A 27,819-nucleotide genomic window follows, 5' to 3' on the forward strand; every position below is an offset into this window, starting at 1 on the left:
GAGTTGTGGAGTACAGGTAAGAGTTGTACACCAAAGGTAAGAGTTGTAGAATACAGGTAAGAGTTGTAGAGTACAGGTAAGAGTTGTACACCAAAGGTAGGAGTTGTAGAGTACAGGTAAGAGTTGTACACCAAAGGTAAGAGTTGTAGAGTACAGGTAAGAGTTGTACACCAAAGGTAAGAGTTGTAGAATACAGGTAAGAGTTGTAGAGTACAGGTAAGAGTTGTAGACCTAAGGTAAGAGTTGTACACCAAAGGTAAGAGTTGTAGAATACAGGTAAGAGTTGTAGAGTACAGGTAAGAGTTGTAGACCTAAGGTAAGAGTTGTACACCAAAGGTAAGAGTTGTAGAGTACAGGTAAGAGTTGTACACCAAAGGTAAGAGTTGTAGAGTACAGGTAAGAGTTGTACACCAAAGGTAAGAGTTGTACACCTAAGGTAAGAGTTGTACACCAAAGATAAGAGTTGTGGAGTACAGGTAAGAGTTGTACACCAAAGGTAAGAGTTGTAGAATACAGGTAAGAGTTGTAGAGTACAGGTAAGAGTTGTAGACCTAAGGTAAGAGTTGTACACCAAAGGTAAGAGTTGTAGAGTACAGGTAAGAGTTGTACACCAAAGGTAAGAGTTGTAGAGTACAGGTAAGAGTTGTACACCAAAGGTAAGAGTTGTACACCGAAGGTAAGAGTTGTAGAGTACAGGTAAGAGTTGTACACCAAAGGTAAGAGTTGTAGAGTACAGGTAAGAGTTGTACACCAAAGGTAAGAGTTGTAGAATACAGGTAAGAGTTGTAGAGTACAGGTAAGAGTTGTAGACCTAAGGTAAGAGTTGTACACCAAAGGTAAGAGTTGTAGAGTACAGGTAAGAGTTGTACACCAAAGGTAAGAGTTGTAGAGTACAGGTAAGAGTTGTACACCAAAGGTAAGAGTTGTACACCGAAGGTAAGAGTTGTAGAGTACAGGTAAGAGTTGTACACCAAAGGTAAGAGTTGTAGAGTACAGGTAAGAGTTGTACACCAAAGGTAAGAGTTGTAGAATACAGGTAAGAGTTGTAGAGTACAAGTAAGAGTTGTAGACCTAAGGTAAGAGTTGTACACCAAAGGTAAGAGTTGTAGAGTACAGGTAAGAGTTGTACACCAAAGGTAAGAGTTGTACACCAAAGGTAAGAGTTGTACACCAAAGGTAAGAGTTGTACACCAAAGGTAAGAGTTGTACACCAAAGGTAAGAGTTGTACACCAAAGGTAAGAGTTGTAGAGTACAGGTAAGAGTTGTACACCAAAGGTAAGAGTTGTAGAATACAGGTAAGAGTTGTAGAGTACAGGTAAGAGTTGTAGACCTAAGGTAAGAGTTGTACACCAAAGGTAAGAGTTGTAGAGTACAGGTAAGAGTTGTACACCAAAGGTAAGAGTTGTACACCAAAGGAAAGAGTTATACACCAAAGGTAAGAGTTGTAGACTGCAGGTAAGTCCTGTGAAATGCAGGTAAAATAGGCAGTATTTTTATATGTGCCGGTCAGAGGAGGATGGGTCCCGCCAGCTGAGTCTTGGTTCCTCCCAAGGTTTCTTCCTACATTTCACTTTGTAGGGAGTTTTGCCTTGCCACTGTCGCCTTTGGCTTGCTCACTGGGGGTGTAAGGCACTGTAATACTGTCTTGAGGTTTCTGTCACTATCCGCGTCTTTAAGGTGCGTCTGTTAAGGCCCGTTTATAACCCACAATACTTATTCCAATCTACAGTAACACGCCAAAAGAAATCATATTTAACACGTGTCCTGAACGCAGTCTAAATTGAATGTACTGAGATAAAAGACTGTACCATGAAGTAACAACAAGAGTATGCGTCTTGATATTGTCTTGTGGTAGTCAGTAGTTTCATTATTGATTAAATAAGTAGATTCAGGTATTAAATCAAGAAAATAAAATGTTAACTTAACCTCAGTATAACGAAATAACACAGTACGACCAGTGTCCGATTTACAAGCAAATGACTTTTAGTGATACAAAAACATAAATCTCAATCAGCGTAGTCCAAATCACATGCAAATGACTAGTATGATTTGGTTATTTTAATTAATCGTAACAAAAACAACTCAAATTTAGGAGTTACCAGTTTAAAACATTCTGATAAGTCTTCCACTTAATGAATATAGTTCAGCATAATAACTTAAACTCACTATAATGTAATAATATATACAGCTCGAGCAGTGTCTGATTCACGAGCAAATGACTCTTATAATCTGGTTATTTTTAGCCTAAGAGCCTCATCGTCTCCAATATGTGAAAATATTTCTGAATAAAGAGTGATTCTTCAACAATACACAAGTCTCCACTGTTATTTTCATCTTTATGGCAGAGATGTGCTCAGATTGTTTTGTCACACAATAAGAATGTGTTGAAAGAGTGAAAATAAAGACAATGTCACACTGTATTACTAACATTACTAGAACTAATTTTCATGGCATTTTAAAATTGGTCTTTATTAAAATATATACAGAGCCAACATCCCCATGACTGTACATGAAATGTTACAAACATTTTGCATAAAAGAATAAAGAATTGTGCTTACATGATCGTACAGGTCTAGATAAACAAAAACAAAGAAAACTGTGACAGTAACAAGAGATCATTGGGTGAAAAGTGGCATAAAAGTGCAAAAAAAGAACAGGAGTGTGTCTCAGATATCGTCCTCCGTGACCAGGCAGTAAAAGTCAGTGCGTGCAGCGTAGTTCCTCAAGCCGAGGTCAGACACGTCTATCTCTGGGGGTTTGGGTTCAGCCGTCGCACCTGGACCAGCAGGAAGCACCGGAGCTCTGGATTGAAGGTTCTTGTAGATGGGCAAACGCAAACCTGTGAATGTAAAGGAAAGACATTTTATATTTATAAAATGTTATAATCTATATGTAAACTTGAATGCAAAAATATGCAATTTGGTGCAGCTGCTATTGTAGCCTTTTTCTCCCACTGAATAAAAAAACTTTCTCAGAATTGCGTGATATAAACTCAAAATTGTGAGAAATAGTCAAAATTGCCAGGATATAACCTCAGTTCTGACTTTTTTTTTTAGTAGAACTGGGTTATATAAAAACACAATTGTGAAAAATAAAGTCAGAATCTTGAGATATAAACTTACGAGTCTGGCTTTTTTCTCAGAATTGCATGATATAAACTGACAATTCTGACTTTTTTTCTCATATTTGTGAGATATAAACTTAAAATTCAGATTTTCTCACAAATGCGTAATATAAACTCAAATTGCGAGAAAGTCAAAATTGCCAAGATATAACCTTAATTCTGACTTTTTTTATTGGAATTGCATTATATAAACTCACAATTGTGAGAAATAAAGTTAGAATTATGAGATATAAACTCACAATTCTGACTTTTTTTCTCAGAACTGGGTAATAAACTCACAATTGTGAAAAGAAAAGTCAGAATTGCGAGATATAAATTTACAATTCTGACTTTGTTCTCAGAATTGAGTGATATAAACTCACAATTGAGAGAAATTCTGACTTTATTTTTTGCAATATTCAGTTTATATCACGCAATTTTTAAAAAAAGTCAGAATTGAGTTTATATCTTTCAATTCTGACTTTTTTTTTTAAATTGCATGATATAAACTAAATATCGCAAAAAATAAAGTCCGAATAGTAAACTGACAATTCTGACATTTTTCCTCATAATTGTGAGATATAAACTTATAATTCGGACTTTATTTTTTCGCAAAGGTGAGTTTATATCATGCAGTTGTGAGAACAAAGTAAAAATTGCCAATATATAACCATAATTCTAACTTTTTTATTAGAATTGCATGATGTAAACTCACAATTCTGACCTTTTTCTCAGAACAGGGTAATATAAACTCACAATTGCGAGAAATAAAGTCAGAATTGCGAGATATAAAAATGAAAAAAAAAAAATGAAATTTTGTCTCATAATTGTGTGATATAAACACAGAATTCTGACTTTTTTTTAGAATTGCATGATATAAACTCAATTGTGAGAAATAAAGTCAGAATTGAGTGATATAAACTCACAATTGAGAGAAACAAAGTCAGAATTGAGAGACATAAACTCGCAATTCTACGTGTTTTTCTCGTAAAATGTGAGTTTGTATCTCACAATTACAATTTTTGTACATTTACACGCAATTCCGAGTTATTATGCAATTGTGAGCTATAAAGTCCAGTTTTGAGAGAAAAAAAAAAGACTGTTTTCTCAGAATTGCAAGTTTTTATCTCACAATTCTGACTAAATAACTCGCAAGTGATATAAACTCGCAATTCTGAGAAAAAAAGTCACAATTGTAAGTTTATATCTCACAATTCTGACTTTATTTCTCATAATTGCGAGTTTATGTTTCATAATTTTGACTTCATGGGCTGGTTTCACAGACAGGGTTTAGACTAAACCAGGATTAGGCCTTTATAAACATTACTGGTGTGCATCTTACAACAAAACAAGAACATTGACATATTTCAACATCAACCAGTGCAAGTTTCTTTCAGGTGAAACAGCTCAGATTTACATTTTAATCAGGGACTAGGTTTAAGCTTTGTCTGTGAGACCGAGGGTATAACTCGCAATTACAAGTTTACATCTCATAATTCGGAGAAAAAAGACAGAATTGCGAGATAAAAATAAGTAATTAGAATTTTTTGTTTTTCATTTAGTGCCAGAAAGACCATCCATAAATTGCTGATACTTATAGGGCCAAAAAATAAAATGAAATTCTGATATCTTATAATGTAAATCTATGAAATCTTAATTTTTTAGAGGAATTCACCCAAAAATAAGTTGAAGAAACATTCTTTGAAATATGTTGTGTTCCACAGAATAAAAAGTCACGCAGGAAATGAGTGAATGATTTTTGGGTGAACTATTCCTTAAAGCTTAATCCAGATTATATGTCATTGTTGGAATCAAAACTGAATGAAGATAAATTCTATTGGTTCAAGAAGCACATTTCACACCCAAGTCTCCTGCGGGATCAGGGTCCGGTCTGCAGTCCAGGTAATCGGGCTGCTGCGTGAGCATGGGATCTTTATCGCCCTGCAGTAGAGTCTGCGGATCACCAGCAGATTCCCTGTTAAATGTCTCCTTACGTGGCATCGCCAGCGCGAGCTCCTTCCAGAAGCCTGAAGAAGGGGTCTGTGGGAGGAAAATGAGAAAGTTTAGACTTGATTTTAGCCTAATACATCAATAGAGATGTATTAAGCACTGTGAGAATCTGACCATGGAGTGTGCGCCCCAGGTTAAGGTCGTGATTCGAGACTGGTGTTGTTTCAGCTGGTGACTGATGTCCTGGCTCATTTGCTTCTGCTGCGACTGAAATATGATGAAGATGGGCTTCCTCGACAGCTCCATCAAGTGCCACAGACCCTGCCTGAACATGAAAACAGCATCTAACAATAAAGCTTATTTTCCTAAAAACCTCCATTTCTTTTCAACTGAAGAAAGACTGGATTAAATACGGGTGAGTAAATTATCAGAAAATTTAAATTCTGGAAGTGAACTTATTCTTTAAGAATTTTTTTTCTTGAACATTCAAAATATACTCTAATGTACTATGAAAAGACAGTATACTTAAAAAAACAGGTGAAGGTGGGAACTTCAAATATCTGAAAGCCGGGTGGAGTGCGACACAGTTGTAAAGCAAATACGCTGTAGATTTTACCTAAAGTTTGTTGTGCACCACTCCTGCTCCAGGTATGACTGAGAGAGAACAACAATCAGCCGGCGACAGCGGCTAATGTTCATCATCAGCTCTGCAGACGGCTCTGAAGATGAAAAATAAAATGAATAAATAAATAAATAAATAAATAAATAACGACTTGTACTTTAAAGAACAAAAAGAAGTACTTTCCAAAACAAAAATGTACAGATAACGTACTTACCCCCTTGTCATCCAAGATGTTCATGTCTTTCTTTCTTCAGTAATATAGAAGTTATGTGTTTTTGAGGAAAACATTTCAGGATTTTTTTTTTTTTTTTACATTTTGTATACTTTTTAACTTCAAATGCTCATCTTGTCTAGCTCTGCCTGAACTCCGTTTTTTTCCAATTCAAGTTTGGGTATGTCGAAAAACCAATAGAATTTATCTTCATTCAGTTTTGATTCCAACAATGACATATAATCCGGATTAATCTTTAAGGAATAGTTCACCCAAAAATCATTCACTCTTTTCCTGCGTGACTTTTTAATCTGTGGAACACAAAATATTTTAAAGAACTTATTTTTGGGTGAATTCCTCTAAATAATTAAGATTTCATAGATTTACATTATAAACTATCAGAATTTCATTTTATTTTTTGGCTCTAAAAATATAAGCAATTTATCCCAGCGGAGGAAGCGAAACTTTGGTTATTTTTTTTAAAATAACATTTTATATACTTTTTAACCTCAAATACTCATCTTGTCTAGTTCTGCCTGATTCAAGACAGTTAGGGTATGTAAAACTCCCATCATATTTTTCCCATCAACTTCAAAATCGCCCTACATCACTGTCTGTTCTGATGATGATTTTGAAATGATTTTTGAAGTTGAGGGAGAAATGAGAGTTCCCTTCCGGAGGGAACTCTACGCTGCGTCCTGGTTCAGGACACTATGGGAACCGCCTTCAGCGTGACCGGTTCTGAAACGAGGTATAGAACAACGACAGTGAACTTGACACTGGCCGGCGCCAGCCCGTGACGTCATCAGCAGGTGCCTATAAAAGCAGGTGCCTGAGAGCACAACACCATCTTTTTGTCTTCAGCAGTCCTCCGTTCTAGCGAGTGAGTATGGCGATGCCTAGAGAAGCGAAGCTCTATAGGAAGTGCGCGGATCCGTGTCAGAGAAATCTGACACCTGATGACGCACACGACCTTTGTGTTTGGTGTTTAGGGGAAGAGCACGCGCGCTCCGTTCTTGAGGGGATGGAGTGCGTCTACTGTGAGGGTTTCCCCATGAGGAAACTCCGTTCTCGTCTGGCCCTTTTCTCGAGGGAATCGGGCCGTCCATCTGCCCCACGTGGCTCTGGCCCCGCGGCAGCTGAGGCTGCTCGGCGGCTGAGGTCCTGGGGATCCCAGGTGGAACTGGCTGACGAGTTTGAGAGAGGAGTTAGTCTCTCGCGCCCGTCAGCCGGAGATGAGGACGCGCTGCTAGCGGAAGATGTGTTATCACTTACATCTTCCGACCCTGCAGCGAGTGCCCTGTTGGCTTCAAGCCAGGGCGAGCAGGAGGCTGAGATGGAGCAAGATGATATTGCTGAATCCATACAACCTCCTTGCCCCGCATATGAGGAGCTGATGTCTGTCATGGACCGCGCGGCTGCCCGTTTGGATCTGCAGTGGAAGCCCGCGAGGGAAGAAGCCGCTCTCGGCAGACTAGACGAGCGGTTTCTTCCGGGCCATGACAAGCCAGCTCCCGTGAGCCTCCCATTCCTTCCCGATCTCCATAATGAGCTCGAGAAGGCATGGGACAAACCCTTTTCCGCCCGCATTTACCGACATCAGCATGTGAACTATGCTGATGTCGAGGGAATGCGGGGGCGCGGATATGCGTCGATGCCCCCCATTGAGCAGACATTCGCCAACTATCTCTCAGGGGGAGGGACATCGACGCTGAAGGCTCCGACCCTGCCGTCCAAGCCGCTCCGCGAAACATCACGGCTGAATGGCAGGGCATATGCGGCAGCGGGTCAGGGGGATTTGCTGAGGGATTTGGACCGTGGTTTGGGGCTTTCCCCAGAGGAAGTGGCCGAGCTGCGCCGCACCACAGACCTCTCTCTGCGGGCCACTAAGCAGACAGCGACCGCGGTGGGCAGGTCCATGTCAGCCATGGTGGCCACGGAGAGACACCTGTGGGTGAACCTGGCGGACATCGGGGAGAAAGAAAAGCGATTTCTCCTCGATGCCCCGGTTTCGCCCTCTGAGTTGTTCGGCACATCCGTCGAGGCGGTGGTCGAGAGATTCAGAGAGGCGAAGGCGCGCTCGGCGGCGTTTAGATCTTGCATTCCTCGCCGGTCCACATCCACGCCCCCACCTGAACACCGGGGAATACCGGGCCCGTCCTGGTCCAGGGATGACCGGAGACGAGGCCAGGTCGCCAGTGTGGCCACTCGGGGCCCTCCCCCCGGGAGGAGTCGGTCCCAGAAACGGCGCGATGCGCGGCGGAGGAGAGGAGATCTGAGGGAGAAGCTCCAGCGCCGCCGTGGCGGCAGGCCTGGGGCGGGCACCTAGAAACTCTTCTCCGGTTCCCCTCGCGTTCGTTCGGCCACCTGCCCTTTCTTCCCCCCCGCAAAGACTCTGGGGCTGGGCCAATGATGAGATCTCAATCTGATGGCCCGGCAGGTGAAACTATAAAGACACTTTAATAAATAAAAGAATGTTCATTACGTATGTGTGTGTTTCCTTTTTTTCTACCAGCCCCGCTTGGGTGATTTTTAATGCTGCAGTATTCGAGCTCCTCTAAAAAGCGGGCTCTGCTGCCACCAAGCGTCCGAGTGTAGTCAGGTCTCCCCTCGTTCCAAAAAAAAAAAAAAAAAAGAGAGAACAGGGTTAAGAGACCTCCACTCAGGGAAAACCCCTCTTTGGTTAAAGCGTTGTCAGGTTTTACAAATAGAAACCTCCGCTAAAAGAGTGAGCTGGGTACAGACATACATACACATACGAGAACATATATAAAAAATAAAAAAAACCCTCTTGAGCGTTGTCAAGCTGCTTCAAGCAAAAAAAAAAAAAAAAAGATCGCTTTGCTGAAGCCTCCGCTCACTCAAACCCTGCTAAGAGTAATACTCTTTTTGCATGAGTGTGGTCAGGTACCTTCCCTGTGTATTTTCATATACACATATGTGAGACCTCCACTCCCAGGAGTTTGTGTGCTAGGGTGAATAGAGCGACGTCAAGGCTCCCTCTCTGAGAGAGAGATGTTTTCTGAAAGCCTCCGCTCTCAAAAAAAAAAAAAAAAAGCCCCGCTTGAAGTGGAACTATAATACTTCTTAGCGCTGAATGTAGCCAGGTCATTTTCAGACCTCCATTCAGGAGAGCTTTTTTACTGGGTCGAGTGTTGCTAGGCTCCCTCTATGTGAGGTGTTTCTGTTAAGCCTCCACTTCCCGGGAATACAGGCCGGGAAAACACAAGGTTAAGGCAGCTTGTGGACTTTTTCCGTGGATCTGTCACTACAAGCGTTGAGTGTAAAACAAAGTAGGCCTCCCTTCCATGAGAGGGCGTGTATTCCAAGGCCTCCACTCGATAGAGCTTCCTCAGTTGAGCGGCGTCAGGCTTATTCATGAAGCTTGTAAACCAGTTAAAGCCTCCCTCACTGAAAGCTCCGCTTCCGGGTTCTGCTATCACCCGGGCTAATACAAGCTAAGTGATAGCATGGTGTAATAGGTCTCCCTCTGTCACAGCCAACAGTACTGAGACCTTCACTCTCACAGTTATAGCAGCTGGCAGGCCCATGAGTGCCTCGCTGACTATTTTTGGGGGGAGTGCAGTCTTCCACTCACCAAAAACTAGTGTTGTAGGCTTCTCTCCTTGGAGATGTAGTCTCGGAGCCTCCACTACACAGAGCTAGATGATAAATGAGAATTTTTCATTATTGGCTCTGACTGTGAGTATCTGCCTTTCTTGAGCGTCGAGTGTAGTCAGGCCTCCCCTCGCCTAGAGCGCTTTACCTGAGGCCTCCACTCTGAAGAGTTTCCCTAGGGAGAGCGTCGTAGGCCTCCTCTCGCTTAGAGAGTCTTTCTCTGAAGCCTCCCCTCTCCAGAAGCTCCGCTTTCAGGCTCCGCTATCGCCTAGAGACTGCAAATCTGGTGATCCTCGCTATGCTTAGGACACCTACTCAAACCACATTTGTGGTGTTTGCTCACGCGAAGTCTTTGGGCATTCTCTAAAATCCACGTGAGTGGTAAGTGCACTATTCAGGCACTTCACTAAAATCCATATTCATGGTAAGGTCCCTCCCGTAAAGGCAGGTTCCTTTCTCCCATGGACCACGCAGGGTTCCTCCGTGTCCATTCTCTGAGCTGTTTTTTCTCAAAAACCTTTTAGTTTTCCAGCTCCAATCCAGATAGCGCTGCTAGCAGGATTGAGTGTCGGGCCTCTTCAGGCCTCACTCTCCAGAAGAGCTCCAAAGTGAAGGTATTTCTGTCGCACAGGCTAGTCAGCCTCACGGATGACCTTCAAGGCTAGAGTGTAGCTAGGTCATGAGACCTCCACTCTCAGAGTTCTTCCTTGCTAAGCACGGAGGTGTGTTAGGCTCCCTCTTTAGAAAGCCTCCACTCTCCAGACTCCACTCAGGCAGTACTGTCGTTTAGGCTGTTCAGCTTCGATGAACGCCTGCAGTGTTGAAGTGTAGTAGGTCATGGGACCTCCACTCTTAGAGTCCTTCTGCTGCTCGCAGAACATTGCCAGCCTCACTCAGGGTCCTTCGTTGCCTCCAGAGATTCACTAGAAATAGGCGGTCCGACTGCACAGGCTATTCAGCCTCGCGGACCACCTCTGGTGTTGGGTGTAGATAGGTCACGGACCTCCATCCTTAGAGTCGTCCTCTGCTGGGTGCAGAGTGGTACCAGGCTTCTTTCTTACCAAAGCCGCCACTTTGCAGAAACTAAAAAAAGGGACCTCCACTCTGTAGATACCCTCTGAGCGGCAGCTCCACTCGGGTAGGTCGGGTTGCATAGGCTATTCAGCCTCACTGAATACCCCCAGTGTCGAGTATAGGCTTTTTCTCCGGGCGTGAGTGTAGCCAGGTCTCCCCTCACTGAAGGGCTAGTGAGACCTCCACTCCTAAGAGCTGGTGGACTGAACGTTGTCAGGTTTCCTCTCTTTTTAGAGAGTCTTCTGTGAAGCCTCTGTTCTCCAGAGGCTCCGCCTCCAGTACTTCTAGGCGTGAGTGTAGCCAGGTCTCCCCTCACGGCAGGGTTATTTGAGACCTCCACTCCTAAAGAGCTAATGGATGGAATGTTGTCAGGTTTCCTCTCTTTTTAGAGAGTCTTTTATGAAGCCTCCATTCTCCAGAAGCTCCGCTTCCCCTATACCTGTTAGCACTGAACGCTTCAGGTCCCTAGAGCAGACATTCGCTCTGCTGGGACCTCCATTCCCTAAACTCCGCCCCTTATGGTCAGGGCGTTTATGAGCTCCTTCACTTAGAGAGCTAAGTGTAGTAGGCTTCCTCTAGGCCTCCACGCTTGAGAGTTGTGTGCACAGGTAGCCGGGCTAGCCATGGCAGGTCACTGGGCCCCAGCGACTCTCGCTGATGCAGGGGTGATTTCCTTCTTGACTAAAACATTCAGTCAGTTTGATCACCTATCCCTCGGCATGGCGGCGTTGGTATAAGCGTTCCCATAGTGTCCTGAACCAGGACGCAGCGTAGAGTTCCCTCCGGAAGGGAACGTCTCGGGTTACGTATGTAACCTTAGTTCCCTGAGGACAGGGAACGAGACGCTGCGTCTCAGGGCCATGCCTCGGGCCCTGCACAGACCTCCGTCCGACAAAAAGATGGTGTTGTGCTCTCAGGCACCTGCTTTTATAGGCACCTGCTGATGACGTCACGGGCTGGCGCCGGCCAGTGTCAAGTTCACTGTCGTTGTTCTATACCTTGTTTCAGAACCGGTCACGCTGAAGGCGGTTCCCATAGTGTCCTGAACCAGGACGCAGCGTCTCGTTCCCTGTCCTCAGGGAACTAAGGTTACATACGTAACCCGAGACGTTTTTCAACATACCCTAACTATCTTGAACCGGATAAACAGATTTCAGGCAGAGCAAGACAAGACAAGCATTTGAATTTAAAATAAAATAACCGATCGTTTAGCTAAATAAGACCCTTCTTCCTCTGCTGGGATCGTTTACAAACACATTTGGGATCGTTTGAAGCTGCATTTAAACTGCATTTTGGAAGTTCAAACTCTGGGGTCCATAGAAGTCCACTATATGGAGAAAAATCCTAAAATGTTTTCCTCAAAAAACATAATTTCTTTACGACTGAAGAAAGAAAGACATGAACATCTTGGATAACAAAGGGGTGAGTACATAATCTCAAAATCAAAAATCAAAAAATTTTTGTTCTGGAAGTGAACTTCTTTAAGTATGACCTTTTCACAATATGTAACTATTGTTGCATGTCTTTTTACTTGTGTACAGTATTAGTTAAAAGTGCAATCCAAATAGAAAATATTAAAGCAAGTTGTTTCTCCTGCCTTCTCCTCAGACTCACCATTCATGTGGGTTGCCAGATTGTGAACACACAACAGTAACAAGCACAACTGACAGTGGCAGGCAACAAGCCTTACACTGTAGGTTTATAAATTGATATATCTGCATTTTAATATGACTCTGGTCATAAAGTGTTTAAAATGGATACTGAGGCTTTTAAGGTTGGGTAGAATCTGCAATCTCTCACCCAGTTCGTTTGCTCGCTTAAAGGATTAGTTCATTTCCAGAATAAAGATTTTCGAATAATTTACTCACCCCCATGTCATCCAAGATGTTCATATCTTTCTTTCTTCAGTCAAAATAAATTAAGATTTTTGAGGAAAACATTCCAGGATTTTTCCTTATATAGTGAATTTCAATGGTGATCAATGGGTTGAAGGTATAAATTGTAGTTTCAGTGCAGCTTCAAAGGGCTCTACACGATCCCAGCTGAGGAATAAGAGTCTTATCTAGCAAAATGATTAGTCATTTCCTAAGAAAAAGGAAAATATATATACTTTTTAACCACAAATGTTTGTCACTAGCTCTGGACTTCATGCATTACATAATCATGTTGGAAATATCACGCATGGTTAGCTCTTCGTCTGTGTACTTCGGTACAAAAAGGCAGGGCAGGGCAAAAAACTCAAATTTTCTCCTCCAACTTCAAAATCGTTCAAAATCAAAGTCCAGCTAGTCCAAGATTAGCATTTGTGGTTAAAAAGTATAGAATTTATTTATTTATTTTTTGTAGAAAAGGTCCAATCGTTTCACTAGATAAGACCTTTATTTCTCATCCTGGATCGTGTAGAGCCCTTTGAAGCTGCATTAAAACTGCAGTTTGGACCTTAAACCTGTTGATCCCTATTAAAGTCCACTATGGAGAAAAATCCTGAAATGTTTTCCTCGAAAACCTAAATTTTCAGTTGAAGAAAGAAAGACATGAACATCTTGGATGACATAGGGTTGAGTAAATTATCAGGAAATTTGTTTCTGGAAGTGAACTAATCCTTTAATGGCTGCAATATGCACTGTTTAGTGGGGTGTTGAAATACTATTGGTTAAACATGCAGTGAACGGAGTCACAAAGACCATACAAAAACAGACATTCTGACACAGAACGCACATTTAACAGTAGAATAATTAGATGTAGCGTTGCTTTTCTCAGAAACAAGTATGTGAACTTAGCATGTTTCCTAACATATGGTATTTTTACACTTTAGTACAGTCAAAATATTACATGCAGCATCTTTTGACCTTTAACAGACCCTATGGACATTCAAATCTGACTATAATTGTTAGATTTACCGGCTCCGGGAAGGATGTTTGTGTCGTTGAGCAGCAGTTTATGGCTGTACTTGTTCTCCAAATGAGGTTTCAGGATAAAGTTGACAAACTTCCTGTCATTCTCATTGTTGACATATGAGATGTAGGCGTCATACATTTTGCCATCTGAAAAACAGCAAAAAAAAAAAAAAATCATCATAAAAGTGATATTTTACCACAGATGATAAAGGGCTTTAAAGGGATAGTTCTCACAATTGTGAGAACTAAGAATTGAAATTTAAACTTGAAATTGAGATTTAAACCCAGAACTGTGAGAAATAAACTCAAGAATTGTAAGATTTAAACCCAGAATTGTGAGAAATAAACTCAGAATTTAATTTAAACTTATAATTGTAAGATTTAAAGCCATAATTGCAAGATAAAAACCTAGAATTGTAGATTTAAACCCAGAATTGAGATTTAAACCCAGAATTGTGAGATTTAAACTCAGAATTGTAAGATATAAACCTAGAATTGTAGATTTACACCCAGAATTGAGATTTAAACCCAGATGTTTGAGAAATAAACTCATAATTGTGATATATAACCTAAGAATTTAAATTTTAACTCATAGTTGTAAGATTTAAACTCAGAATTGTAAAATATAAACCTAGAATTGTGAGATTTAAACTTATAATTGAGATTTAAACTTATAATTGTAAGATTTAAACCCAGAATTGTGAGATTTCAACCCAGAATTGTGAAATTTAAACTCACAATTGTAAGATTTAAACTCATAATTGCAAGATTTAAATTCAGAATTGTGAGATTTAAACTCAGAATTGTAAGAAATAAACTCAGAATTTAGAGATTTAAACCCAGAATTGTGAGATTTAAACTCAGAATTGTAAGATATAAACCTAGAATTGTAGATTTACACCCAGAATTGAGATTTAAACCCAGATGTTTGAGAAATAAACTCAGAATTGTGATATATAACCTAAGAATTTAAATTTTAACTCATAGTTGTAAGATTTAAACTCAGAATTGTAAAATATAAACCTAGAATTGTGAGATTTAAACTTATAATTGAGATTTAAACTTATAATTGTAAGATTTAAACCCAGAATTGTGAGATTTCAACCCAGAATTGTGAAATTTAAACTCATAATTGTAAGATTTAAACTCATAATTGCAAGATTTAAATTCAGAATTGTGAGATTTAAACTCAGAATTGTAAGAAATAAACTCAGAATTTAGAGATTTAAACCCAGAATTGTGAGATTTAAACTCAGAATTGTAAGATATAAACCTAGAATTGTAGATTTACACCAGAATTGAGATTTAAACCCAGATGTTTGAGAAATAAACTCAGAATTGTGATATATAACCTAAGAATTTAAATTTTAACTCATAGTTGTAAGATTTAAACTCAGAATTGTAAAATATAAACCTAGAATTGTGAGATTTAAACTTATAATTGAGATTTAAACTTATAATTGTAAGATTTAAACCCAGAATTGTGAGATTTCAACCCAGAATTGTGAAATTTAAACTCATAATTGTAAGATTTAAACTCATAATTGCAAGATTTAAATTCAGAATTGTGAGATTTAAACTCAGAATTGTAAGAAATAAACTCAGAATTTAGAGATTTAAACCCAGAATTGTGAGAAATAAACTTAGAATTTAATTTAAATTTATAATTGTAAGATTTAAAGCCATAATTGCAAGATAAAAACCTAGAATTGTAGATTTAAACCCAGAATTGAGATTTAAACCCAGAATTGTAAGATATAAACCTAGAATTGTAGATTTACACCGAGAATTGAGATTTAAACCCAGATGTTTGAGAAATAAACTCAGAATTGTGATATATAACCTAAGAATTTAAATTTTAACTCATAGTTGTAAGATTTAAACTCAGAATTGTAAAATATAAACCTAGAATTGTGAGATTTAAACTTATAATTGAGATTTAAACTTATAATTGTAAGATTTAAACCCAGAATTGTGAGATTTCAACCCAGAATTGTGAAATTTAAACTCATAATTGTAAGATTTAAACTCATAATTGCCAGATTTAAATTCAGAATTGTGAGATTTAAACTCAGAATTGTAAGAAATAAACTCAGAATTTAGAGATTTAAACCCAGAATTGTGAGAAATTCTGTGAATTTGGGAATTGAGAGTAAAAACAGAGATTTAAACTCAGAATTATAAAATATAAACCTAGAATTGTAGATTTAAACCCAGAATTGAGATTTAAACCCAGATGTGTGAGAAATAAACTCAGAATTTAATATAGAAAGAATTGAAATTTAAACTCATAGTTGTAATATTTAAACTCAGAATTGTGAGATATAAACTAAGAATTGAAATTTAAACCCAGAATCATGAGGTATACATTTAGAATTGAGATTTAAACCCAGATTGTGAGAAATAAACTTAGAATTGAGAGATATAAATTTAGAATTGAGATTTAAACCCAGACTGTGATAGATAAACTCAGAATTGTGAGATATAAATTTAGAATTGAGATTTAAACTCAGAATTGTGAGAAATAAACTTAGAATTGAGAGATATAAACTTAGAATTGAAATTTTAACTCATAATTGAATATTTAAACCCAGAATTGTGAGATTTAAACTCAGAATTGTAAAATTTTACCACAGATGATAAGAATTCTGTCATTAATTATTCCCTCTTATGTCATTCCAAACCTGCAAGACCTTCGTTCATCTTCGAAACACAAATTATATTTTTGTTTTCTTTGCACACAAGTAGCTTCATAAAATTACAGTCGAACCACTGAGGTCACATGGACTATTTTAACAATGTCCTTACTACCTTTCTGGACCTTGAATGTATCAGTTGTGCTGCTGTCTGTGGAGGATCAGAAAGCTCTCTGATTTAATTGGTGTTCTAAAAATAAAGAAAGGTCTTACGGATTTGGAAAGACATGACGGTAAATAATTAATGACAGAATTTGTATTTTTGGATAAACTGTCCCTGTAACATCCAGAATGCAGACTAACCATTGAGCTCATAATCTCCGTAAATGTTCCTGTACCACAGTTTAAAGTTGAGTCTGCACTTGGAATAGACCACCGCTGCCAGAGCCAGCACGAGCAACAGGACCACTGACGCAACCACCGCTCCAGTGTGACTTGGGGATTCTGTGGATAAAAGACACAGCAGGAATCTGAATATATTTTACTCTTTGTGTTAAAATTTTAAGGCATTTGTAAGGATACATAGATAAAGAATATAATAATGTATGATATAATATTGAAAAAGGCAATATTAAAAATACTAAAATAAATCAACTGTTTCTTACTGTATTCCTGTGTTACGTTGAATTGCGCTGTGCTGTTCCTCACCACGCAGATATACACACCAAAATCAGCCTGATCTCTCAGGGTCAGTGTTAATTCATTGCTTATGATGATGTGAGTCTCATCAAGGTACCTGCCAAGTGTTTACATTACAATTATTAGAGTGAGGAATATTACACAATCTTTTGACTAAAACCAGTTAATTTGTGGCTTGAAATCTTGCATACTACTCATAGTATTTCCCTAGTAAGTGTACTATACACAGAATAAATTGAGATTTAACCCTAGATTTGTGAGATTTAAATTCAGAATTTTTAGATTTAAACCCAGAATTTTGAGATTTAAACCCAGTATTTTGTGATTTAAACCCAGAATTGAGATTTAACCCTAGATTTGAGAGATTTAAATTCAGAATTTTTAGATTTAAACCCAGAATTTTGAGATTTAAACCCAGTATTTTGTTATTTAAACCCAGAATTGAGATTTAACCTTAGATTTGTGAGATTTAAACTCAGAATTGAGATTTTACCCTAGATTTGTGAGATTTAAATTCAGAATTTTGAGATTTAAACCCAGAATTGAGATTTAAACCGGGAATTGTGAGATTTAAACTCAGAATTGAGATTTAACCCTAGATTTGTGAGATTTAAATTCAGAATTTTGAGATTTAAACCCAGAATTGAGATTTAAACCGGGAATTGTGAGATTTAAACTCAGAATTGAGATTTAACCCTAGATTTGTGAGATTTCAATTCAGACTTTTGAGATTTAAACCCAGTATTTTGTGATTTAAACTCAGAATTGAGATTTAACCCTAGATTTGCGAGATTTAAACCCAGAATTTTGAGATTTAAACCCAGAATTGAGATTTAAACCGGGAATTGTGAGATTTAAACTCAGAATTGAGATTTAACCCTAGATTTGTGAGATTTAAATTCAGACTTTTGAGATTTAAACCCAGAATTTTGAGATTTAAACCCAGAATTGAGACTTAAACCGGGAATTGTGAGATTTAAACTCAGAATTGAGATTTAACCCTAGATTTGTGAGATTTAAATTCAGAATTTTGAGATTTAAACCCAGAATTGAGATTTAAACCCAGAATTGTGAGATATAAACCCAGAATTGTGAGATTTAAACTCAGAGTTTATATCTCACAATTATGGGTTTAAATCTCATAATTACGAGTTTAAATCTCAAAATTATGAGCATAAATCTTACAATTCTGAGTTTAAATGTCCATTCTAGGTTTAAATCTCACCATTCTAAGTTTGATTCTGGGTTTAAATCTCTCAGTTCAGAGTTTATTTCTCCCAATTCTAGGTTTAAATCTCACAATTCGGAGTTTATATCTCACAAAAAAACCTTAGTATTCAGAGTAAATATCTCACAATTTTTTAAGGGGTTTAAATTTTAAATTTAAAACCCTTAAATAAATTGCGAGATATTTATCCTGAATCCTGAGTTTTTTTTGTTTTTTTTTGAGTTTACATCTCAATTCTGAATATATATCTATCAAAATAAAAAAGGTAATTGCGACTTTTTCTTACAATTCTGTCTTTTTTCTTTCAAATGTTAGTATTTATCTTACAATTCTAAGTTTGTATCTCATAATTCTCAGAACTGCATTTTGTGGCATTAACGGGCTTCCACAGTTTACTGCATAGTAAGCATCTTGCTAGTTTTTAGAACACAGCCACAGTGATTCATTTCCACTTAAGTTTCTAATCTTTTTTTATGTTTTCACTTCTATTTTTTAGTTTAATAACCGATACACTGCATGAATTCAGTATTTGCCACTGTATTGCATCACATACACACCGGTCTTTTGTATTTTCAGGGTAGAACACGGAGAGGTTGGTAAGCAGTGTGCCATCTTTCATCCATTCCAGGTGGTCTCTGCAGTCTGAATCTGTGCGGTTCAATGCTATGGAGGCTTTGCAGGTAAGGACCAAGCTGTGGCCAAGCACTGCCGAAAACGACTGAGTTCGATCATGCTTGAACTCTGGAGGGCTGCTACAAAGCGGATCTTTGTTTTGAAAGAGAAAAACAAGAAATAAGTGAGTATTAGGGTGCAACAATGCATAAACCTCACTTTGTGTCAAGTAAACTGTTAGATTATTTGTATAGGTATTCTTTATGGAATGAGCACACCTGAATGGAGCTCAGCTAAAAACAATGACTCCTTTATTGGCGTAACCTTGCTGGAGTCTTGTAGAGGATATCTAATCTCAGGAGAGATGAGTGAAACTCTATTCTGACCCACAGGCGAGGCAGTTTCTCATCGGCACTGCTTCATATTCCCACATTTGAAAAAAAAAAATCTACATCTGCCAACATAGATACAGTATTTTATGTTATAAAATGGAAATGGGTTCATAAAAAGTTAATTTAATGGTCATGCATTATTCAGGATCATTTGAAAGCCCGTGACCATTAAGCACACTGATGTTTAATAGACATCACTGCCAACATAAATATTGTACATGTAGATTCCCTGGAACTTGGTTGGGAAACTCCAATGTGGGCAGAGTTTGGAAGCAGGTCCGTAAATCCTTCAACAAACAAACATTGGGAATTCTTGTATTGGTCAGAAGTAAGGTAATCAGGTCCGGACAGTTAGACCATTGACGAACACTTTTTTTGCAGTCCGAAGGATTTGATGTACGACAGTTGTGACATGATGGAAAACACCTTTCCAAGAAATGCCTTGGAAAAACTAAAGTGAAGGAAAAAATAGCCCAGACCCTTCCTAATGAGCTGTTTAATAACAAATCCAGTGACCCCCCGCAGGTCATCTGTAGCATGAATGACAAGCAGAAAGTGTTCAAATGTGATTTCAAATTCATCTGCAACAGTAGGCCTGAGATATAAGCTTAATATATACTTCTCTAGAGATTGACCGATATATCGATTTACCGATATTTTTTTCGATATTTAAGCTTTTTATCGGTATCGGTAACGGTTTTTTAATATCGGATTCACCGATAAACGCCACCATCTTGTGGCTGTTTTTAGAATTGCGGGCATTGCTGTATGTCTGAGTCGACGAGACAACGACAACAGCTGTGCATAGGTAAGGCACTTGCTTAGCTGTAATTAGTAAACTTTATTTAACATAAAAGCTATTAATGCACTTAATAGATGTGTTACATAAATGCCTGATATGTAGCTGGTTTATGCAGCTTGGCTCTAAGAAATAAAGTCGAATTTACTAAGTCACAAGATAATCCGTCAAGTCCTGCCCCAATAAAGATGTAAATTTGCCTGAATTAAATAATATACAGCCATGAATTAGCACATGTTGGAAATGAAAGCGCTATGCTCATCATTAGTCTTGTGAAGTCGCGTTCATATTGCTGTTCACTCACCGGGTTGATGCTAGAAATGCTCGAGGACAGCCATCACAAGTGACTTTTAACAAGATTCACTTGTTTAAAACACCATAAATTATATTAACTATGGAATCTATTAAATTAATTATTGGAATTATTGGAAATTAATTATTTATTATCATCGCGAGCAATCGCAGTTTGAGTATAGTTCTGTGCAAATGCATAGATAAACAGCGCTTTGTCAGAATCTAGAACGACAAAAACATTAGTAATTCTGGCATAATATTAGGGCTGCAACTAACGATTATTTTGAAAATCGATTAGTTGGTCGATTATTTTTTTTCTCGATTAATCGATTAGTTAGTCTATTTTTTTTTTTTTTTTTTTTTTTATTAACCGATTAATTGGCTTAAAAAAATCTAAAAAAAAAAAAAAGTATTTTATTCACAAAAACCACACTATGCCACATTCTGCCTAATGTCCTTCAAACAAATGTGCCAACTAAAAGCTATGAAAACAATTTTTTTTACCAATTTATTAGACCACCTGTTGTAATAAACAGAAAAGACAAACATCTGAAGAAAAACACTATGAAGAGCTTGACTATTTTTTTCATAGATATCCACAATAATTATAACATTAGAAATAGCCTACTGTTACTAAAAAGCTTATGCATATTGAAGGACTAACCAATACAGAAAGCTAAAAAATTATTTTGCTAATCAGCAATACTGTAAGTTTTGAGCAGTAGTGCCACAAACCTTACATAATCTGTTAAACACCTTACATCATTTTTTTTATTAAATTTGTTAAACACTGTATATAGTGAACATAGTTTAAATCTCTACATTAAAAATGAAAAGAATAGCCTAATACAGATAATAAAGATGAATAAAATCAAACTCTGTGTTAACCAACAGGTGAGAGGAATGTTCTGCAGGAACACGCGTTCACTTTGATTAAAGTCACGTTTACTTTCATTTCTTTATATAAAAGGTGCTGTTTTCCCTTAACAGTTCCTACTCTCCATAAATATGTGCACTACATGTTGTCTTTTAAACCTAAATTTAACATTCAACGACAGATATTTCAGCACAATTAATGTATTAATTGTCCGCCTCTCTGTGCTCCGGCTGTCTGACGCTCATTCAGTAAAGATTTAAACTCAACACAGACTGTTAAGACGGACTTTTATGCAAAAATGGAAAGGCTTTTGTGAATTTGTGACATTCACAGATAAGGATATGACCGTAAACTGAAAGTTTTCATGCTGAGGATGCAAACGAATCTGTCAAAGCGCCTCACAGGGCAAGCCATTACACTATTAGCTAAAAGTTTAAAATAAAGAATTCTCATGTTTTGGGCAGCTTGGATCACGTAACTCTCCTGCAGCATCTCAGTCTGTTTCCTTCACTACTTTTAGATGCATTTTGTCCATAGAAATGCATCAATCAGTGCTGTACTTGGACACGAGTCACGACCCTTTGAAGTTGTATGTGCACTGTGGGCGGACCCGATTAATCGCTAATGAGAATCGTTGTCGATGATTTTCATTATCGATAATAATCAATTTTATCCATTAGTTGTTGCAGACCTATATAACATACCAGTTGAGAAATGCGATAAAATACTGTGTTTTGTTTGTTATATTTCAATATTCCAGAGAATATTATTCAGTGAGTTTAGTCTGGCTAACGCCAGACCACGTTATGACTTCGTCATGATTCGTGGTCTGGGAACCACATGTTCATTTTCTCGTATTTGAGGCGTGGTTTACGAATGCCCAGAGCCGTTTATTGGGCGCTACGAATGTCTATCAAATGCGCCTGTGCCTAGCTCATAGCCAATCGTTTCAATCATACCGGATGACGTATACAGAGCGATGGTTTAACGGCAAAAGTTGCTATTTTTTCAAAATAAACTTGCGTTCTAAACTACTTAGAACACTATCTAAGGGGCCGTTCACATGTCGCGTCTTTTGCGAGCTAAAGTTCGTTATTTCAAATGTAGACGCGCGGTATGCGCGCGCATAATGGAAGCGACGCGGTTGCGGCGCGCTCGCGTTTTCCATGCGCAAGCTACAGAGCGGTTTGGAAAGGAGAAAGCGACGCGCCTAGCGTTTTCCATGCATTTTTAGGCGTGACATGTGAACGGCTGCATCCATCGAATGATAACTTGCTGCTATGCTGGATCCATAGTTTTAACAAACTGCTTCGGTGAGTCGCATAGAAGGCGTCATCGTCTTGCTGCTCCCTCCCCGTTCTGTGATTGGTTCCCTATCTGAGGTGAAAATTTGGTCCATGGTTTCCATGCTACCTTCCAGCGTGAATAAAATCGCGCTGTGCGGAAGGCAGCATGGGGACACCCAGGCTACAGTGAGTTAACATTATCCAGTGAATTATTCTTTACTATTTATACATTACTTATATATTATACACATACTTTATATTTTTTTTCCACTTGAAACATTAGACATTCTACATTTATTTAGCTTGTTAGTGTTAGTATAAATAAAATGTTTTTATTGTTGTAATATGAAGATTAAATTTAACATGAAAGACTCCTAATTTTTAACACTTTTTTTAAAGACTGAAAAAATCAAAGTGAAGTATGGACTTACTTCACTCAGTCAATTATTTACTTTATAACAGTAAATAAATATTGGTTCCGAATATCGGTTATCAGGCAAATAAACACCCAATAATCGGTATCGGTATGTGTTCTAAAAAAATCTATATCGGTCGATCACTACTCATTGCTATTATACAGTGCCCTCCACTAATATTGGCACCCTTAGTAAATATGAGCAAAGGTGACTGTGAAAATAAATCTGCATCTTTTATCCTTTAGATCTTTCATTTAAAAAAACATGGCAAAATTCTAATCTTTCATTGAAGCAAAACAATGGAAATCTTATTATGAAAATAAATGTTTTCCTCTAGTTCACGTTGGCCACTATTATTGGCACCCCTAGGAATTTGTCTAAGTAAAATATCTCTGAAGTATATTCCCATTAATATTACAATTTTTAGCACACCAGGGTGGCTAGGAGTATAAAACTGTCCAGCCATGACTTTCTGTTCCACAGGATTATAAAGATGAGGAACACAAAGGCCAAATTCCCTTAATCATCCACCACAAGGAGTAAAACCAAATAATGTAGTTCTGATGTGCAGAACCAGTTTGTTCAGCTTCACAAAATAGAAAGTGGCTGTAAGAAAACTGTTGAAGCATTGAAAATCCCCATTCCCACCATCAGGGCAATAATTAAGAAGTTTCAATCAACGAAAAAAGGGTAAAAAACTGCCTAGAAGAGGACGTGTGTCTATATCATCCTAATGCATGATAAGGAGGAGAGTTTGGGTGGCCAAAGACTCTTCAAGGATCACAGTTGGAGAACTGCAGAGAATTGTTAAGTCTTGGGCTCAGAAACCTAAAATAAAATGATCAAACAGCCCCTACATCAGCACATGTTGTTCCAGAGGGTTTAAAAAAAATCCTCCTGGCTCACCCAAAAAACTCCAGCATATTCACTTGTCAGACATGATTGGAACTTCAAACAGGACTCTATGGTCAGATGAAACTAAAAATGAGCTTTTTGGCAGCTAACCCTCCAGATGGTTTTGGTGCAGACAGGGATAAAAAAGTACCCCATGCCCACAGTTAACAATACTGCTGGGTCTTTAATTTTGTGGACCTATTTTTCTGCCAGAGGTCCTGGACATCTTGTTTAGATGCAACGCTTTATGGATTCTATCAAATACCAGCAGATAAAAAATCAAAACCTGACTGCCTCTGTTGGAAATCTTATAATGGGCAGTGGTTGCATCTTCCAGCAGGACGATGATCCAAAACAAACATCAAAATCAACACAAAATTGTGTCACTGAGCACAGAATGAGGCTTCTACTTTTTTGGGCTGTACACTATTTTGAAAAAGCCAACAGTTTGCCGCTTGAGTTCTCAGGTTTAGTAGTATGAATTTACAATATCCTGTATGTTATCAGTAATCGGGCGATTTAAAAAAATAATAATTATTGGTATTGGTCAGTATCAGGTATGTAATTGTACGCCCTTGACATTTGGATTACCTTTGCCGTCATCTACTGTTCAATTAAAGTTATCATTTATAACTTTAAGTTATAAAAACTCATACAATCTAGGTGCGATCATATTTTAAGAATCAACGAGAATACTTTTTGAGTGCAAAGAAAACAAAAATAACATGCGTCGTGATACTCCTATGAACGTGCGTCAAAGACTGGCACAAAAGAGAAGAAGTAGTGGCCTAAAGTTTTCTTGGTGCACAAAAAGTATTCTCGTAGCTTTATAACATTACTCTGATGTCACATGGCCTATTTTAATGATGTCCTCACTATCTTTTTGAGCCTTGAACGTGTTAGTTGCGTTACTGTCTAAGCAGGGTTAGAAAGCTCTTTGGATTTCATCAAAAATATCTTAATTTGTGTTCCAGATAAACGAAGGTCTTACAGGTTTGGAACGACATGAGGCTGAGTAATTAATGACAGAGTGAACTATCTCTTTAAAGTACCGTGGCCATGGAATCTAATAAAACTTAATGAAATTATGAGACATTATGAAATACATTTCCGCCTTCAACCAGTTCATACCTCACATGTTCGATATCCAGGTAGATATGACGTATCCAAGCAGGAAAACGAAAGCGCAGAACTAAATTTGCATGTATTCAAAGCCGGTAGGGGAAAAAAATAGCAAGTATTTCCTGTATCTCAACTAGTAGAGCACAGCTAGAAATTTCAAAGAGTCAATTCCCAAGCAATGAACATTGTGATAAATTAATATCCAATAAATACTGTACTGTAAGTTGCTTTGGACAAATATGCCTAATAAATGTCACAAGGCAGGAATAGAGTGGAGGAAGAAGGAAAACAATGTTCTGAAAGCAAATATTGACCATAGCCGAACATACCCTTGTTCCTGAACAAATGTACACTGCATTGCTCAGTTTACAGCCTTTTACAGTTGTAGGTCAATCACATGACGTATTACAGGTGCTTTACACACTCTCTCACACACACACACATACACACAAAATACCAAGATGCTGAAAGCTAATATAGGCGGAAGAGCGATACCATACTGTATGTGTATCATCAACAGATTGCACAAATGTTTTATGTAAGTATGCACTTGATAGTATTACTACCCATTGGTTATAACACTAAGTCCCAACTATTTAAGAGTAATTACAAATATTTGTAACATTTTTTTGATCTGCCAGCACTGAATTCTCACTGTTGCCCTAGTATTATGATCTTCTCACTGTGTAATGTTTAAGATAGATCATTGTTCAGCACTGCAGCCGGTAACTTCATTCAATCATTAAACAGGAGCAGCTGATCTAAACAGGCTGTGACCAGGTACAAAGTTCCCATTACAGGTTGGGAGCGTTTTTTTTATTCTGGTAGACAAACAAGGTGCTGAATTAATGCTTGCATGAACGGGATGAACCATATTAACCGGAAAAACAGCTTCAATAAGGGGTCATCAGGCCATCATCATACAGTATATTTGTTATGTAAACATTTGGAAACAATAAAACTAGAGTGATATACATAGGGATTGAACCATGTTTTTAAGTTTGCAAACGTTAAACACGGCAAGTTGTCACGTGTTTTAAATGTTAATCTCTTAAAATGAATTACAATATTTTAGATTTTTGTACATTTGCATTGTGCTATTTCAGCATTTCAGGTTTTTTTTTAGTTTCACGATTGTTTTACTTTTAAATTTCACTGAAAAGCCCATGTTAGGCTGTTTAATGTTAGATTTAAATAAATAAAATAAAATAAAAACTTAAAAATGAAAGTTTGTCTACACAGAAACTGAAAAACAGTAATATTTACTATAGTAAAAACGTGCTCCTTTATATATCCCCAAAAGATAGATAGATAGAATTAAATAAAGACTTACCCTTAGACTGACTAAACGCCAGACATGTCAGATAGAGAATCAAATGACAACGCCACATCGTAGTCCTCCTCAGATAAATCCTTTCACACGAGTAAAACAGCTTGTAGCATGAAGTTGACAAACTCACTTCAACCGTCAAAACACAGACTGGAGATGCTGGCAGCAGTGCGTGTCATGTCTCGCTAACCAGCTGCGTGTAAACGCGGAAGGTGAGCCGCGGTTAAACAGAGTCTGTCGCCTGGAATCACTGTATTGGGAATAGAGGATCACGTGGTCCTGCTTACCTGCGCGCTTCTTTGAACAGGTACAGTACAAGCGGGCGTTTACATAAGACGCGGTTTCGTGTTAAATACAGTTGGACGGGGCACTGTAAAAATGGAAGTATCCTGTAAAGGTTTAACTATTTTTAACCTGACACGATTGGTGCGCGACGCGGCGACAACTGCGAAACGCGACGCAATGCTCAAAAACGCCTGTCTGACGTGTACATTAAAAGTAGCTAAAAATAGCGCAGACTGAAAGCAAGAAGTTACGCGTCCTGTTTCGAATAAAGCATCAGAAGACAAGAAGCGGTGACAGTTCACATAGCCGAAGGTTTTGTGGTAAAACGGTGACCACTTGCATATGAATATTCACTTAATCCGATTTAAAAGTTAATGGTATTTGTCAACTGCCCAGTTAATTGAGGAAATATACAGACGCACAGTATTTCATCTCAGCGTGCTGGAGAATCTAAATGAACTAGATCGGCACGGTTTTAGTGAATCACTTGTGAACTGGATCAGTCGATTTGTGGAACAGTGAGTGAGTGAGTGAGTGAATACGATGTGTACATTATAGTTTATTATCGTACATTCGCGAACATTGTTTACCTCATTTATATTTATATTAGGCTACATGAAAGTCGATTTTAACTTTAACATGTAGCCTAAGTTGTTCTGGGGACGAGTATTTTTTTTATGATCAAATAGTGTGTTTTCCAATGATTTATATATCTATCTGAGTTAAAGTTACTTTCATTTAACCAGCAAGCTGTTTTATTAGAAATGACACAGACGTCTCACAGAAGATAAAACGATGTACAAGAGGCATCATTGTGGACAATTTTTTTTACTCATCTTTTTTTTTTTACATAACAAAAAGTGTCATGTCTAAAATCATTCATACCCTTCTCAATAATCAATAGAAAAGCCTTTATTGGCTATTACAGCAATCAGACCCTTCCAATAATTGCTGACCAGCTTTGTGCATGTCTCCACTTTTTGCCCATTCATCTTTAGCGATGAGCTCCAACTCTTTCAGGTTGGAGGGTCTCCTTGACATCACCCTGATCTTTAGCTCACTCCACAGATTCTCAATTGGATTTAAGTCAGGACTCTGGCTGGGCCACTGCAAAACGTTAATGTTTTTGTCTGCTAACCATTTCTTCACCACTTTTGCTGTGTGTTTTGGGTCGTTGTTTTGCTAAAATGTCCTCTGGTGCCCAAGACCAAGTTTCTCTGCAGACCGCCTGATGTTGTTGTTGATAATTTTGATGTATTACTCCTTTTTCATGGTGCTGTTTACTGTGATTAGGTTCCCTGGTCCACCGGCTGAAAAACACCCCCAAAACAATAGGTTCCCACCACCATGTTTGACAGTGGGGATGGTGTTCTTAGGGTTGAAACCTTCTCCTTTTTTATGCCAAATGAAGGCTACATCATTGACCATAACACAGAAGACCAGAAGTCTTCTTCTTTGTCCAGATGAGCATTT

General features: G+C 38.2%; 1 protein-coding gene across 1 annotated transcript; it reads right to left on the reverse strand.

The window, feature by feature from the left end:
- Positions 1 to 2,053: 2,053 nt before the first annotated feature.
- sigirr (single immunoglobulin and toll-interleukin 1 receptor (TIR) domain) lies at positions 2,054 to 26,336 on the reverse strand. The gene is made up of 9 exons (XM_073832076.1): positions 26,065 to 26,336; positions 18,597 to 18,804; positions 16,778 to 16,908; positions 16,476 to 16,616; positions 13,480 to 13,623; positions 5,671 to 5,773; positions 5,229 to 5,379; positions 4,967 to 5,144; positions 2,054 to 2,840 (listed from the first exon to the last, which is right to left on the reverse strand). Exons 1-9 carry the CDS (start codon positions 26,120 to 26,122, stop codon positions 2,668 to 2,670), a joined length of 1,287 nt encoding a protein of 428 aa, XP_073688177.1. The 5' UTR covers positions 26,123 to 26,336; the 3' UTR covers positions 2,054 to 2,667.
- Between the last annotated feature and the right edge of the window lie 1,483 nt (positions 26,337 to 27,819).

Source organism: Garra rufa, chromosome 25 (assembly GCF_049309525.1).
Source record: "Garra rufa chromosome 25, GarRuf1.0, whole genome shotgun sequence".
NCBI lineage: Eukaryota > Metazoa > Chordata > Actinopteri > Cypriniformes > Cyprinidae > Garra > Garra rufa.

What these genes read in the sequence shown, in the direction of transcription:
- sigirr (XM_073832076.1), bottom strand. Translation starts at nt 26,122, where the DNA reads ATGTGGCGTTGTCATTTGATTCTCTATCTGACATGTCTGGCGTTTAGT. An exon ending in CCTGAAAATACAAAAGACCG is followed by an intron (nt 16,909 to 18,596) that starts GTGTGTATGTGA and finishes AACACTTGGCAG; the next exon opens with GTACCTTGATGAGACTCACA. An exon ending in CAACGTAACACAGGAATACA is followed by an intron (nt 16,617 to 16,777) that starts GTAAGAAACAGT and finishes TTTTATCCACAG; the next exon opens with AATCCCCAAGTCACACTGGA.